The sequence below is a fragment of the Uranotaenia lowii genome, chromosome 1 (assembly GCF_029784155.1).
Source record: "Uranotaenia lowii strain MFRU-FL chromosome 1, ASM2978415v1, whole genome shotgun sequence".
NCBI lineage: Eukaryota > Metazoa > Arthropoda > Insecta > Diptera > Culicidae > Uranotaenia > Uranotaenia lowii.
In genome coordinates, this window is record NC_073691.1 from 105,042,009 (window position 1) to 105,058,461 (window position 16,453).

General features: G+C 38.9%; 2 protein-coding genes across 2 annotated transcripts; both read left to right on the forward strand.

The window, feature by feature from the left end:
* The first annotated feature begins 1,790 nt into the window (after nt 1–1,790).
* On the forward strand, nt 1,791–3,609 carry LOC129737740 (uncharacterized). The gene is made up of 2 exons (XM_055728899.1): nt 1,791–3,182; nt 3,535–3,609. The coding sequence occupies exons 1-2, from the start codon at nt 1,791–1,793 to the stop codon at nt 3,607–3,609; spliced, it is 1,467 nt and encodes a 488-aa protein (XP_055584874.1).
* A 146-nt stretch (nt 3,610–3,755) lies between these two features.
* Nucleotides 3,756–4,757, forward strand: LOC129737741 (uncharacterized). The gene has a single exon (XM_055728901.1). The coding sequence runs from the start codon at nt 3,756–3,758 to the stop codon at nt 4,755–4,757; it is 1,002 nt and encodes a 333-aa protein (XP_055584876.1).
* Nucleotides 4,758–16,453: the final 11,696 nt, after the last annotated feature.

Consider the following 16,453-nt stretch of genomic DNA (forward strand, 5'->3'; position numbering starts at 1 on the left):
CGAAAAGGTATTCCAACTCCAAAATCCTCCGAAAACGTCAAGTCCAGGCATTGTTTGACTTACCGGCAATGAAAAGGGAATGTTCGTCTGATCTTCATATGTTGCTCGAATCGTTCGAAAAAATTATCAAGTCCCTAGATCAGATCATCCAACCAGCCGACTACAAAGACGCATTCCTACTCCACATCCTAAGCTCTCGGTTAGATGGGTTGCCGAGGTTGGGAAGAAATCTCCTCCACCACCGAAACCGATACACTCGAAGACCTAACCGATTTCCTACAAAGACGTGTCAGAGTGTTAGAATCCCTCCCAAGCAAAACAACTGAACCCAAACCCGAAAGTTTTCCTCCCAGGTTCCCCAAGAAGATCCCCACGGTCAAGGTCTACAACACCAATATACAACCATCCTCTCCATCAATCAAATGTTTTGCTTGCTCTGAGTGTCATCTCCTATACCAATGTCCATCGTTTTTGAAGATGACCGTAACCGATAGAGATAGCCTTCTGAGAACCCACTCATTATGCCGAAATTGTTTTCGTCGAGGTCACCAAGCGAGAGAATGTTCTTCAAGGTTTACGTGCAGACAATGCCGTGGAAAGCACCACACACTTGTCTGTTTCAAGGATAAGGCCACCGACCACCAGCCACCAGAAAATCCCGATGCCCAGCAGCAGAGAGCGGCGAATGTTGAAGATCCCCACCGAAGATTGGTCAACTTGGCGACCACCGAGCAACCGGTCAGATGCAATGCGACAACAGCCCCATCCACTGGTGTTCTCCTGCTTACAGCTGTTGTCCTATTAGATGATGGAACGGGTCGTAGGGTACAAGCTAGGGCTCTTTTGGATAGCGCCGCCGAATGCAATCTTATAAGTATGCGATTGCGGAATAAATTAAAGGTCAAGGGAAGGTCTAGCAATGTTGAGGTCGTTGGTATTCAAGGATTATCTTCTGAGGTACAAGGCAAGGTCAAACTTCTTTTGCGTTCTCGGATTTGCGACTACTCTCGAACCATGGATTTTTACGTTTTGCCCAAAATATCATCCCCCACATCAGCAGCAACTATCGATACCCGTATGTGGAACATACCAGTGGGAATAGAGTTAGCTGATCCCGATTTCCTGAAATGTGAACATGTCGATTTGGTACTGGGTGCAGAATCATTTTTTGAATTTTTCGTTACTGGAAATCGGATTCATTTGGGAAACGAACTACCAATGCTGGTCAAGTAAAATTCCAATCACATCTGCAGTATGCAACACGGCGACGATGGGAAGACTAGACGAGTTAGTGGAAAGGTTCTGGCGATGCGAGGAAATTGAATCCAAACAAAATTATTCTCCCGAGGAAGCGAAGTGTGAGGTACACTTTGTAAACACAACTATACGTTCCTCATCTGGTCGATATATTGTATCTTTGCCCAAAACTGAGTCGGTGATTGAAAGGTTGAGCGGATCCAAGGCTGTGGCGGAGAGGAGATTTTACCAAATTGAACGAAGGTTGGCTAGGGATGCCAATCTCAATCAACAATATTCCGATTTCCTTCAGGAATATGAATCGCTCGGGCATATGCGTCGGTTAACCACAGATGAAATGAATGAACCGAATAGAATTTTCCTACCCCACCACCCGTTGTGAAAGAGGCAAGCACAACAACCAAACTAAGGGTCGTATTTGAAGCGTCAGCAAAAACCCCATCCGAATTCTCCCTAAACGATGGCCTTTTGGTTGGGCCAATCATCCAAGAAGACTTGCGCTCCATCATTCTTCGAAGCCGAACATAGAAAAAATGTTTCGGCAGATAGAAGTTTGCCCAGATGACCGACGACTGCAGTGCATTTTATGGCGACCAAATCCGAATGTTCCACTCGCAGGTTTTGAGCTATCCACGGTGACTTACGGGACCAAACCAGCACCGTTTCTCGCCACCAGAGTTCTACACCAACTGACGATAGATGAAGGTGATCGTTTCCCACTGGCTGCTGTTGCCCTGAGAGAAGACGTCTACATGGATGATACGATCACAGGTTCAGATGATCTCGAATCAGCTCGTCGCTTGCGGATTGAGATGGTGCAAATGACAATGTGTGCCGGTTTCAAACTTCGGAAATTTGCCTCCAACTTCCCTTCGGTTCTAGATGGGTTACCCGAAGAAGATCTAGCGATTCCAACTAACACCGGTATAAACTTAGATCCCGATCCCATGGTAAAAACTCTTGGTTTAATTTGGATGCCCCATACAGATGAACTGCGGTTCGGTTTTCCCATTCCCACCCAAACAAACAACCCCCTCACCAAACGAAAAATACTCTCCCAAATAGCCACCCTCTTTGACCCCCTTGGCCTCATCGGAGCTGTTATCACTAAGGCAAAGATTTTCATGCAGCTGTTGTGGCGATTAGTAGACGACAATTACAAACCCCTTTCTTGGGACTCTATTTTACCCGAACGAGTGGAAGAGGAATGGATAAGTTTCGGCACCCAAATTCCCAGGCTTCTCGATCTGCGTGTTGAACGGCTTGTTACCCTATCGAACCCAACTTCCACCCAATTTCATATATTCACCGATGCATCGGAGAAAGCATATAGGACGTGTGCTAACCTCCGAACTGAAAATTCTGCTGGACAAATTAAGGTTGCACTTTTATCATCCAAGTCGCGCGTTGCTCCCCTAAAATCCAAATCAATCCCAAGGCTTGAGTTATGCGGCGCAGTTATGGGCGCTGAATTATTTGCGAAGGTTAAGCAAGCAATTTCCAGAGGGATCCAACCTGAAGAAATCCAAAACAATAGCCTGTGGTGGCATGGGCCAGACTGGCTGAGCTGCTCTTCGGACAAGTGGCCGAAGTCCGGATCGTTCACAGCGGATGGAGAGGATGAGGAGAGGAAACGAGTTGTGCTGGTATCAACTCAAGCACAATCATTTATAACCGAATATGTGGAACGATACTCCAACTATACTACGATGGTCCGTCACACGGTGTATTGGTTGAGGCTCATCAATTATCTGCGGAAAGGAAGCAGCCGACTGAGTGGGCCACTCAGAGTGTGGGAACTTAGGCAAGCAGAGGCGAGAATTATCCAACTGATCCAGGCGGAGGAGTTCAACCACGAACTCAGAGCGATTTCCAAGGGGAGAAATGTTCCACTATCATCACCGCTGCGATGGTTCGTTCCAATTGTGGGTTCTGATGGGCTACTTAGGGTTGGGGGGAGGTTGGACCACCTTACAATACTCGCTCCGGATGCCATGTACGAATCCCTCGCCGTTATTGGAAAAACTAAAGGGGGGAGTATTGTGGCAACAATTGTCGAATTACCCTATAAATTATCCGACCAATCATCATCCGACACATCACACGATCGAACGATCGTTACCACACACACACTACCTACACACGACACTCGATCGACACTTTTGATCGAACACGCATTGTTCACCACACTCGTTCGCCAATCTGGCTTTGTACATAGAGAGTAATAAACCAACTACCAAAGAGACAAGTCGACGTCTATTTTCTCTCCACCGAAAGGTCCCCCAAAAGAGTCTGATGACACCAAACATCCAATTGTTCTTCCATCCAAACACGACTTTACCAAACTACTGATACGATACTACCATATTAAACTTCTACATGCTGGCCCACAATTAATTTTGAATTCGGTGCGACTGAGGTATTGGCCCTAGGGAGGTAGAAATTTAGCCAGGAAAATTTGCCACGAATGTGTGCGTTGCTATCGCACTAAGCCGGCGATGATCCAGCAGTTTATGGCAGAGCTGCCTGCATCACGGGTGACCCCAGCACGAGCCTTTACAACGACAGGCGTCGATTATTTTGGTCCGCTGTACGTAAGACCTGGGTTTCGGAGAGCGGCAGTGAAGGCTTACGTGGCAGTTTTCGTGTGCTTCGCTTCGAAGGCGGTGCACCTGGAGATAGTGACCGATCTATCTACGGCGAGGTTTTTACAAGCGTTAAGGAGGTTTACGTCGCGGCGAGGAAAGTGTGCTGTTCTTCACTCTGACAACGGCACCAATTTTGTCGGGGCGAAGAACAAGATGTCCGAGTTGTTGCAGAGATTGCGGTGTTCCGATTTTCACGACGAGGTGGCCCGGCAGTGCGCAGACGAAGGTATGCAGTGGAAATTTAACCCACCAGGAGCTCCCCACTTCGGCGGCCTCTGGGAGGCGGCAGTTCGATCGGCGAAGCAGTATCTGGTACGAGTTTTGGGAGAATCCGTCGCCACCTATGAGGACATGGTGACACTTTTGGCAGAAGTGGAATGTTGCCTCAATTCGAGGCCACTTACCCAACTAAAGGACGACCCCGAGGATTTGCGAGCGTTGTCACCCGGTCATTTCCTCATCGGTGCAGAACTACAGGCCCTACCAGACGAGGATTTCCAGGATTGTGCGTCGAACCGATTACCCCCATGGGATCTGGTGCAGCAACGAGTTAAGCATTTCTGGTCGAGATGGAGGAAGGAGTACCTGAATCAACTGCAGGCTCGCAACAAATGGTGGAAGCCTGCTGTCAAGGTGGAAGTTGGCAAACTGGTGGTAATCCGAAACGATAATCTCCCGCCCACGCGTTGGCGGATGGGTAGAATCACCGAAGCACATCCAGGACCAGACGGAGTGGTAAGGGTCATATCCTTGAAGACGGCCAGCGGACCATGTACCAGACCGGTGACCCAAATCTGTATCTTACCGGTGCAGATGTCGACGGAAGCGGAAGAAGGTGAGAGGCAGGATTGACTTCAGAAACTCCGGTCGTTTCAGGGGAGCGAGACTGTTCGTTTACTACTCGAATCCCTTAAGCACCCCACCGATAGGTGGCTGATTACAGCTACCAACAAACGGCTACCAGCATGCAGCATCTTCGAAATCATCCTTTTTCGATTAACGGTAGCAGAATAATAGATATTAAGCGCGTCAAAAACTGTCTTGGACAGCATCTTATCACCATTTTAAACACTTTGTTATCAGCCCTTGAATTGTATAAAACTAAAATCAGAAAAGGTGAAGTGATACCCGCGTAGATGATAATTGTAAATTAGCATAAGTTAGCAATAAATACCAGTTAAATACAGTGCAGTTTAGTTTCCCTAAAATACGTTGGTTTTACTGTGCTGTGAACTGAAAATTGCTTAACAAGAAAGTGAACTCTGGACAATAAAATCCCACCCAATAAAATCCCCCCAAACGGTACTCGATTGCAAGTGGACATCCTAAGGACTTACCCAGAACCAGTGCAGCTATCGAACAATCTGTATCAAAATCTGTACCGAAGAAAACAAAGTTCTGCATTCAATTTGTTGATATGTGAAGGTTTTGCTTCCTTATTTTTAATCCTAAAGAAGATAGATACTTCATTGCACATAGTACAGATTTTTAGTTTAACACTTTTTGTGAAGCTCATTTAATCATTTTTATTTTCTCTCTTTAAAAACCTGACAATAAAAAAATATTTTTCATAACAATCACTTGCTAATGTTCATGATATTTATACAAAGTTTTGTTAAAACGATTTTTGAGCGTCACATTTAATAAGACATTTTTCGATCCGCCGTTTTATCTTAAATAACTTTTCGTTCTAAGGATAACGTCCAATGTGTCAATACTCAGACGATTACGAACTTTGGTTTTATTGGCATTTACTTGCTAGAAAATGCGCTCAGCCACTGCTGACGAGTGGGGGATTATAATCAGATATTTAATTATTAGTAGCAAATTTGAAAATCTAATAGAGCATTTCCTGAGACAGATGGTGGTAGGGTAGCAGTTTGTTTTTGTTTTGAAAAATGTATACACCTACTGGTCGCCATTTTGAACTTGGGAGATTAGCACTGTTTAATTATTTCTTCAAAAGATATAATTTTTCCAATTAACATTACATAACATGAACATTACCTTCAAAGTATGTCATGTCTGCAATTTTTTTTAATTTTATCTACTTTAAAAAAATTAAGAATTTTGCAACCATTACTATTGCACCTCCAATTTGGTTTCGTTACTATTCGGCCATTGAACATGCGTAGTGATGTTGTTATTTTTACCCTACCACCAAATGCCGAAAATTGTAAACATGAGAAATCAGCTGTTCGGTTGACAAGTCGGGAAATACCTTATTGTTCCATCGTGTAATTCCCAGTAAGGATCTCCTACCGTGAGAGTAATAAAACATAACTTATGACTAATTATTTTCTACAAAGTTTTCAATAAACTCAATAAAAACAAAATGTGAAAACTTTTTTTCAGTTTTTTAAAGTCAAAAATCTGTACAAATCTGTACCAAATTTTGAAAATCTTTCATCTGTATGTACAGATTCTGTACCAAAAATGAGCTAAAAAATCTGTACCGGTCTAGATAAATCTGTACATGTGGCAACCATGGGATTTCTGGTGTTCTCCGCTCTTCAGTTTGTGTTGCTTGTTTAGTGATGGGAGAGCAACTAAGAGCTGTTTATTTGAACCGGCTCTTTTGGAAAGAACGGACGGCTCTCCACTCTTCGCTCTTGTATATTGCAGCGGTTAAATATTTCAACCGGTGTTGAGCGGCGGGTCACGGTTCATTTTTGAGCCGCGGCCAACGATGCCACATTTTGATCGGTATTATCAGTGTATCTCATTCATTTATTTATTTATTTATTTATTTATTTATTTAAGTCAAACTATGTAGACTACAATACTTAAAACTACTTAAAACGAATGTAAGCTATTGTTTTGTTGTTCTATGAAGTTGTTTTTGAATGCCTTTTTTAATTGTGTTTTGTTCATCGCTACGTCTAAAATTTCACTTTGTAAATTGTATTTGTACATCATTTGATTAATAGGTTGATGTTTTGCATAGTCTTTGTCGTAAAGTTTAATGTAGAACAAATGTTTATTTCTCAATGGACGGGAGGGTGCGTAAAAATTTAGTTTTGAAAGTAATTCAGGACTGTCTATTCTTTGTGTAACAACATCATTTACAAATGCAATTTGGGAAAATTCTCTGCGTTTACTGAGAGGTTCTATATCAATAAGCTTACAACGAGATTCATACGATGGAAGAGGAAAAGTGGTCCAATTGATTTTACGTAGCGCATATAACAAAAATTGTTTTTGAACTGATTCGAGACGTTGCTCGTGAATATTTGAATAATGATTCCATATGATGCTACAATACTCCAATATCGAACGAACATAGGATATATAAAGTGATTTTATGGTGTACGGATCTTGAAAGTGTTTGCTGAAACGCTTTACAAATCCTAGCATGCAATTTGCTTTATTGATGATATTGTTCTGATGTTCTACAAACGTGAGTTTTGAATCCAATATGACGCCGAGATCCCTTACAATTTTGCATTTTTGTACTGGTTGATTGCCTAATTTTGTTTCAATGATAGGGTAACTTTGCTTTCTGCTAAATGATATAGAGTTGCATTTTTTAACATTCAATTGAAGTAAACCTTTGTTGCACCATTCAAAGAAAACATTGATTTCGTTTTGAAATGTTTCAGCATCTTCGGTTGTTTTTATTTTCAGAAATAGTTTAATATCGTCGGCGTATATTAGGTATTCAATCCGTTTTAGAATAAAGGAAATGTCGTTGACGAACAGTATGAAAAGGAGAGGTCCTAAATGAGACCCCTGAGGCACACCAGAGGTCACAGCTACAGATTAGGATAATTCGTTTTGGAAACGAACGATTTGTGTTCGATCAGTTAAGTATGATTGTAACCAGGAGAGAAGATTTGGATGAAAGCCAATTTTTTTTAATATGAAGATTAAAAGGGGAATGTCAATGCGATCAAAGGCTTTGCTAAAGTCGGTATAAATAGCCTCAACATGAACGCGTTTGCTCATAGAATCGATAACGTATGTAACGAATTCGAGAAGATTTGATGCTGTAGAGCGTCCTTTGAAGAAACCATATTGTTTGCTCGTTATAATATTTTTTACTTGTTGATAAATTTTTTCATTTATTATTGATTCAAAGAGTTTTGGGATGCAAGACAAAATAGCTATTCCTCTATAATTTCGGACATCTGATTTTTTCCCGGACTTGAAAATCGGAATTAAAAAAGATTTTTTCCAAAATTTGGGTACTTTACTATAATTTAATGACATATTAAAAAGAATCAGAAGAGGCTCTGTCAATTCGACCGCCAAGTTTTTAAGGAAACATGGGGGAAGTCCATCAGGCCCTGCTCCTTTGGAAGCATCAAGTTTTCTAAGTCCTTCGGAAACATTATTGTAATCAATTTCATTGACCTGAATGTCACACGCTAAATCTGGAATGACTGAAAAATATTCCCTATCTCGGTCAGCCTCAGTGAAAGAAGTTTACACTTCTTGAAAAAAAAGTTGCAAATAAGTTAGAAATTTCCAGTGGATTATTTCCAATGCTCCCGTCAAGTGTCAATTGAGTAGGAAAGTTTGAATTTTTCATCTGCGTTTTAGTATAGCCAAAGAACGCTTTTGGGTTTTGCTTAATTTCTTTTTCAATTTTCTGATTGTATTTTTCAAAAGAACTTTTTATACATGAATTAAGCTGGTTGCATAAATTTATATAATTTTGATGATTTGTAACACTTCTATCACTTCTGTAGACTTTATGAGCTTTTTGCTTCCTATTTTGTAAGTTTTTCAAATCTTTGTTATACCAGACAGGGTGTTTAGAGCTGTAGGACCGTCTTTTAAATTTTGAAGGAACATGACTGTTTATTAGATTAATCATTATGTTATAAAAGGTTTCTACTGTTGTATCAACATTTCCTTCATTCTTCAATACACTTGACCACTCTATATTAATTAGTTCTAGTTTCAAAAGTTCGAAGTTTGAGTTCTGATAGTCTGGCATTTCCTCGTACTCCCAGTCGCGAGGTATTGCACAGTTATGGATGAAGAGCGAGTATTCTATCGCTTTGTGAAATGCTTCGTTTTTCCATAGTGGATCAGTCGATTCGTTTACGCAAAAGTCTTCTGTACAGTTAGTAAAAAGTAGATCAAGATAATTATTGTTACTATTTTTAACATGATTCACTTGGTTTAAGCCCAAAATAGAAGATTTGCCGAAGATTAATTATAACGTTTCGTTCTCGCCTACGACTGGAAGTAGAATTGCTTCATTGTCATCATCCAAAATAAAGTCAGCGTTGCGTTGATTGAAATCGCCATAAATGTGTAATTTTGCTTCCGGTTGTTCAGCTAATGTATTTTCAAGAATTTGGAAGAATAATTCAAAATAATGTGAAGTGGCATATTCAAGTGGAAAGTACACGGAAGCAAAAATGTGCATTTCCTTTGCCAATAATGTTTTTACAAAGATAGAATCAAATTCAGTATATGTTTGCGTTGCAATTTCTTCTGAGGGAAGAATAGAATCCAAAGCTACAAGAACGCCGCCACCTGACTTTTTTTTGGACAATGCTAAATTTCTATCACTGCGGAACACATTAAACCTCGAACCGAAAACTTCTTCACTGTTAACGCTAGCGTCCCAGCTAGTTTCAGTAAAGAGAACAATTTGATAAGAGGAGCCTAAAAGTTTCAAGCTTATTTCCTTCATTTTTACCGCGCTTCTCATACGGTTTACATTTTGGCAATAAGCTAGAATTTCGATAGAGGATCTAGTACCTACATTGGCACGCGTCGTTGGGGCAGAAAATTATATTGCCCATACATTACCGGGTAATCAAACGCCGTGGGAGCTGTTGGAGTGCGATGGCAGCATGGGGCAGCAAACGGTGTGACGTACGGATTGAGAAACGGATAGGAAAACGTCGCTTGTGGGGAGACAGGTGGCACTGAAGGCGTCATGTTTCCGTTATGATTCGTTGGCAAATTTGGTGGGACGGCAGGTACAGTAATTCTCGGACGTCTTTTACGGCGCGGTGATACTTCAGGCGAAGAATTTGTTGGCAAATTTGGTGGGACGGTGGGTGCAGTAATTATCGGACGCCTATAACGGGGCACGGGGCTTGGTGTTCCTCGAACTTTGTCCTTTGGAGGGTTTAAAGTTTCACCCCTTATAAATTGGATACCTCGTTTGCTTCTGCGTTTACTGGGGCTGGCTGGCGGATGCGAAAAAAGGTTTTTGGCCGCCGCAAGAAGCTCTCGATCAGGCGGTAGTGGATAATTCATGTTGTGGGTAGAACGGCTATTAATGTAGGGGTTCATATTATTGTTGTTAATATTACGCGCCTTTCGTTGCCGTCTTTTTTTTTGCTTTATCGGCTTTTAGTTGCTGCTTCTTGCGGCGCAACTGTCGATTGTCGTACTCCGTCCAATCGGCTTTCCAAACCTTTCTGGTACCCAGAAGGCGCCAACCTGAGACATTTTTTTGACTTATTTGTTGATTCAATTCCTCGGCCAAGCACGTTCCTGGTTCAGGCAAAGGGGTGACTGGTTTTGCTGCAACAGCGTCGTGAATTGACCGTAGTTCATCAATCAGGTCCACGTTACTCGATGGGTTTTGGACTGTTGCCCTTAGTGCATTAAGTTCCAGGGCAATGGACTGGAGCGACGGAGTAAGCTCCTGTTCTAAATTGGAGAAGCAATTTTTGTGCTGCTCCTCCACCATGGACATAAGGCAATTTTGATGGCCTAAGATCATTTCTTCCAGCATTTCGAAGGTTTGCGCCATCTTCTTTTTATGTCCGTCGAAAGTTGACACGTATTGCTCTTTCATATACGATGGGAGCGTGTCAATTAGATTATCTGCTGACGAAGATGGTCGCATGGCGGCTTTTATCAATGAGGAGAGTTCATTTTTTTGGATACTTATTTGATTCGAGAGTGTATCGATACCCTCAATCAAAGTTTCAATATATGACAATTTTGAAACTTTAGAGCTCAACTTCTCATGTGCCGTATTTTGCAATTTGAGCTGATCCAATATTTGTGTTTGCTGGGTCATCAATCTTGTATGGTCAATCTGCTCGTTCATTGAAAGTTGGCAGTCATGGCACATCGGGAGCATGAACCGCCTAATCGATTCTTCGCAATTCCGCTGCACTCCAATACAGGCAGCATGGTACCTTCGGTGGCATGGTCCAGTACACGTCCAAAGGTGGACGCTATCAACGATATTACATGTGGCGATATGACACGGCATGTTTCTATAACACTTTTTTTTTGTACAACAACTTTGGAAAAAAGAATAAAACTGACGAAGGCACTTCGAGCACTTGACGGTTATGACGGAGAAATAAATAATTTTAACTTAAGGAACTGCGCGAAAACACGTCTGTATCACACGGCGGATCGAATCGATCGAATCGATTTCTTTTATATTGAGACTTTTATGGGTGAGAATAAGATACACTGATAATACCGATCAAAATGTGGCATCGTTGGCCGCGGCTCTTTTTTTTAAGAGATACGGGTCTTCTTCTTCTTCTTCTTCTTCGTTTTAATGTTTTGGCCAGAGAACGTTGCTCTATAACACCAAGAGATACGGGTCGTTCGTTCTTTTTGAAGAACCGGTTCAAATGAGCGGTTCTTGAGCGCTCGCGCATCACTAAATGGGGCACTTTTTTTTCAACACTTCCGAAATAACACAAAATTCGCTTTGAACCCGCCGAAAACTGAATCTTCCGTTCTAAGAATCGTACCGAATCGAACCAACAGCACTAAAAACGTATACGAAAACATTATTTAATGGTTCGGTCATAGATGACGACCGAAACATAAACAAACTTTAGCTGTTCGGTACAGTAAGCGCTGGTTTTTCGAAATCGTCAATCGGCCCAACGCACTGCACGTAGAATGTAGATAGAAATCGCAAGCACTAGAAGGGAGAGTAGTCAGGAAAAATATACATAAATTATAAGAGAAAATGAATTAATTACCTATTTATCGAAAATGTGTATTACTTACCTGAATAACTAATAGTACCTGAAAAGCAGTAAACTGAATTATTTGTACCCAAACATGCATTGTTGAATACAGTATCCAATTGGATTTAATATAGTCAAATGATTATAAATCTCGCCAAAGAGTTTTGAATTCTATTAGGGTAGGTGCACCAACCTCCATCGTATCCCTCTGATTCGTCTTAATTCATGAATGCATGTTTAAGAGCCGAAAAATCACTTTCCACTTTAATTATTGCTGATCCACTCTTTTTTCTATTTCTGCGATAGCTGATTTGGGCTCCCGTAGGGTATCACTGTAAAAAAAATTACAGTATTCAAGAAAAAAATGAGCATTGTTCTACACAGCAAAAAAATCTGAATCCTTAACAACACTGAAATTGAAAAACCTTTAATATTACATGACGTCGAACGCTATTTGTTGATGTAAATTTACAGATTGAAAAAAGTTGAATCCATAATAGCACTGAATTCGAAGGACATGAATATTACATGACACGGAATGCGATTATTTGATGTAAATTTTCATCACATATGATGTAAATAAAAAGAAGCATCACAAATGACGGAATTTTCAGTGCGAATTAAATATTACACGTCTTAAATATTTACATGTCTTCCAAATTTTACACGTCTGTTGAAATTCATAGACGTGTAATATTCAACTCGCTCTGAAAATTCCATCATATGTGTTGCTTCTTTTTCGTTACATCATATGTGATGTAATTTTACAAATGTTTTTGGTCATACACAATTCTTAACAACACTGAATAAGAAATTTCTTAAAATTACACGTCATGGAATGTGATGACGACATTGAATTTGTGTTTAATCAATATGACAAACACTGAACATGATAATGTCATGTAAAATTATGAACTGTCAAGAACAGGACCATAGACAAATGTAAACAAAGTGTCAAGTCAAGTCGTGCACCAAAGTTTAAGCAGTTTTCCCGCGAGTGAGGTTCCCGGAGATCTTCGTGAAGCAGGGATGCGGTTCCGGAAGCGGCTCCACGTAAATCAACTTAGGATCCGGGGAAGAAAGTAAAAGGGTGAAGTGAATCCTAATAAAAAAAAATGTTTGCTAAAAAATGTTTGTCGCTAAGTAAAATAAATTAAATTAGTTATAAAAAGGTTTAATTTTTATGAAGAGATGAGAAAATTCCATTGTTGAATCATATAAACAAAAAATAAAACAAAATAAATTCCAATTGGAAAGTTTCCCTTTCAATATTCAGTGAGATTATAATTTACATCATTTTTATTTTACACGTTGCAAAATTTTACATCATTTTTATTTTACACGTTGCAAAATTTCACTGGCGTGTAATTTCCAACTAGCACTGAAAATTCCGTCATATATGATGCTTCTTTTTATTTACATCACATGTGATGTGATTTTACAGATTTTTTTCGTTGTGTGTACATAAGGATTATTTATCGACTGAAATTAAATCGGATGAACAAGCGGAAAACATTTAAAGATGATTTAATAAAAAGTTGTCAAACAAACATGTATACCAAATATTATTATCGGATTATCTATTGTTTATAAAACAAAAAATTGTGTTTGCCTTGAGCTTGGTCAATCAGCGGTCGAAATCACGGAAAAGTGAATAATAAAAAAAAACTGTTTGCGATGGGGTCAATCAGCGGACAAATTCACGAAAAAAAAGAAAACGCTGTAGTTGTTTAAATAAGTTTAGAGTTCGACGACACGGTAGCGATCATTCATTGAATGTTGGATTTCGTGCTATGTTTTGCAGTCGGAGTTATCCGTATAAAGTTTAACCACTGATGAACTGATGTACAAGCTAAGCCTTGAAACGTGTGTAAAGTTCCAACGACCGTTTTCAATCAATTTTATGTGTTTTGGTTGAGCCACCAGATGTCTCCAAGGACACCAGAGAGAACTGTCAAGAAGAAAGTGAAATGTAAACAAAACAAAATAACAAACTATTAGTCAGTTATGAATATGTCGAATTACTATTTGACGAGTTTTGAAGATTCGCAACACATTTATGATTTGCGTAATGGGAATTTTTTAGCTTAAAGCTGTTTTTCTAATTGTTTCAAACTAGCATGAAGCACTAATTAGAAACAGATATGATACGATAAAATGCTCGCTCAGAATAGCCTAGAATCGGTATTGTTTCATGAGATTTTTAATTTTCGTCTGGCTTGTCCGAAGTTCTTAGTTAGTCTTTTTTAGTAAAAAGAATGAAGATAAAATGAAACAGGCAAATTTACCTTGCTGTGAATATATTGAAGCCGTCCATTCTACTACGATGTTAATTTATCAATTTTTGAGATTATATACGAGATCATATACGAATATAATAATTCAAGCTTGTACATCTGTTTGTTATTTCGGCAATCTCTGTAGTGAAAAAAAAATATGATAATGCTATTTTCCCCAGCTTAAAATTATTCGTGGTTAATCTAATTGTATAGAATAATTCGTCTTATTGTATTTAAATTTATTCATTTTTGAATTCAAATACCATTGCGTCCTTTCGAAAAATTGTTACATTTAAAAGAGCTATCTAGAAACAGTGCCATCTATTGCGCCGTTCAAAAGTTAGAAATCTAGCAATAGATGGCACTGTTTTTCGTCATTTTTTAACGGCTTCTTTAAAATAGAGCACTGGAAATTTTACACAAGTTTCTGAAGATTTTTTGTTCGAGCTTGTACATCTGTTCATCTGTGGTTTAACTGAAAAGCGGTTAGCGTGTAGAAAACCGACAGATTTTATACTGATTTGACTGATCGCACAAGTTTCGCAGTTATGAGTGCGCAGTCCAATTTTTTGCGATGCGAATGGTACCTATAATAGATCATTATCCGTACACAACTCCTTTTTTTTAACTTCTCATATACGATTTGTTACATTTTAACGACAACATAATTGAATTCGACCAGCACATAAAGTATCAAAGACGCATTTATCGCATCAAAAATCTTCGTCATGCCAAATTCGTTAATTCTCAGGCTATGGAAAAATGTGTTTTCAATAGTGTTCAATATTTTTTGTTTTGTCTGGGATTTTAACGCTCGTAATTAATTCAATCTCAATGAATACTAAGAATAATAATATTTAATTCCGATGACTTCATGTTTTGTCCTCTCTTGCAAAATAATGATTTGAAGATTGATTCAAGAATTTACTTCTTAACTTTTCAATGAAATTAGTGAGTAAGAGTGAATTTTTTAACTGTGTTTACTGCTCCGGCTAGCCTACCGCACGGAAGGCTACCGTCGCTCGATTAGAAATTTTCCCAGTAACCGCAATAATTGTTTCTTGTTTCTTTGCTTTAATGCTTCCTATCAATGCCGCTAACGATCATAATCATAAAATCCAACAGGAAAATGTTGAAATAAAATTAGAAAAATTATCTCAAACTAACTTGATTTATGTAAATTTGTCAATTTTTGTTTGAAATCGAATCGCTCGGATCCCATAATTTGTCGTAATTTTGCTACAAGCATAGGAAACCGTTTTGCAATAATTGGAATTAGACCGGTTTATTTTTACTATTTTTTGCTGACCACAGTCGGACTCATAAAGAATGAACATAATTGATTTCCAAGTAATTTTGTTTATTTGACCTCATTCAAGCTGGGAACTTAATACGCTGGGATATAAGTGCAAAAAGTCTATTTATATTATTAAAATACTTGAATGTATTCAGCATTGCTTATAACGCATGGTTTTGAATGAACAAAGAATTGATGGCCTTTTTGTCTAAGGCCGATGACATAGTGAATGCGATGCGATGCGATGCGAATTGTTATGGAAGAGCAAATTAGCGAAATGCAATGCGATTTGCGATCTATGACATAGTGACCGATTTTGATCGCAAATCCGTTTCATGATTTGCACGCTCATATTTCCTCATCTTTTTTGATTTTCTCAAAACTTGTTACGGCTTTCCTCAGAAAGCATTTTTTTTTTACTTATCTATCATATTGATTTAAGTTACGGGTTGGAGGAGTTAGAGTTAGTTCAGTAAGATTTTAATAAGGTTGTTTTAAATACATTTAACCTTCCTAGGCCGTTCGCAAAATTTTGAACAAATTATTTTTCGCTGGTTTTGACTAGAAAATTGATTTCGTTCCACTGGTCACATATCTTAACCGATATTTATGAATTTAGATTCATTGTTTAGGTAATTTATTCAAGATTTTAAATATATAAAATTTAAATCGATTTGACTTAGCAGATGACCTATAGAACGCTTTGAACAGAAAAAAGACATCATTTTAAAATTCTTATATCTGCAGTATAGGTTGGTGTAAAAAAATTTTTTTATATGTTTTGAAATTGTGAAAAATAAATCTTTTTAAACATATATAAAAATTTTAGGGTCCCATGGGAGTTTTGGTCGCGATCTTGGAATTACCGGAAAAAAAAATTCTCACTTTTCAAAAGAGGTAACATTTTTTCTTAGCAGTGCTGTATCTCATTCATAATTGGACCGATTTTCAAAATTTAAATTTTAGTTTTATTTTGATAATATGATAATCATTTTCACTGAATACACTTAGTATCTCAAATATTACTGTTATTCGTAATACGAGAAT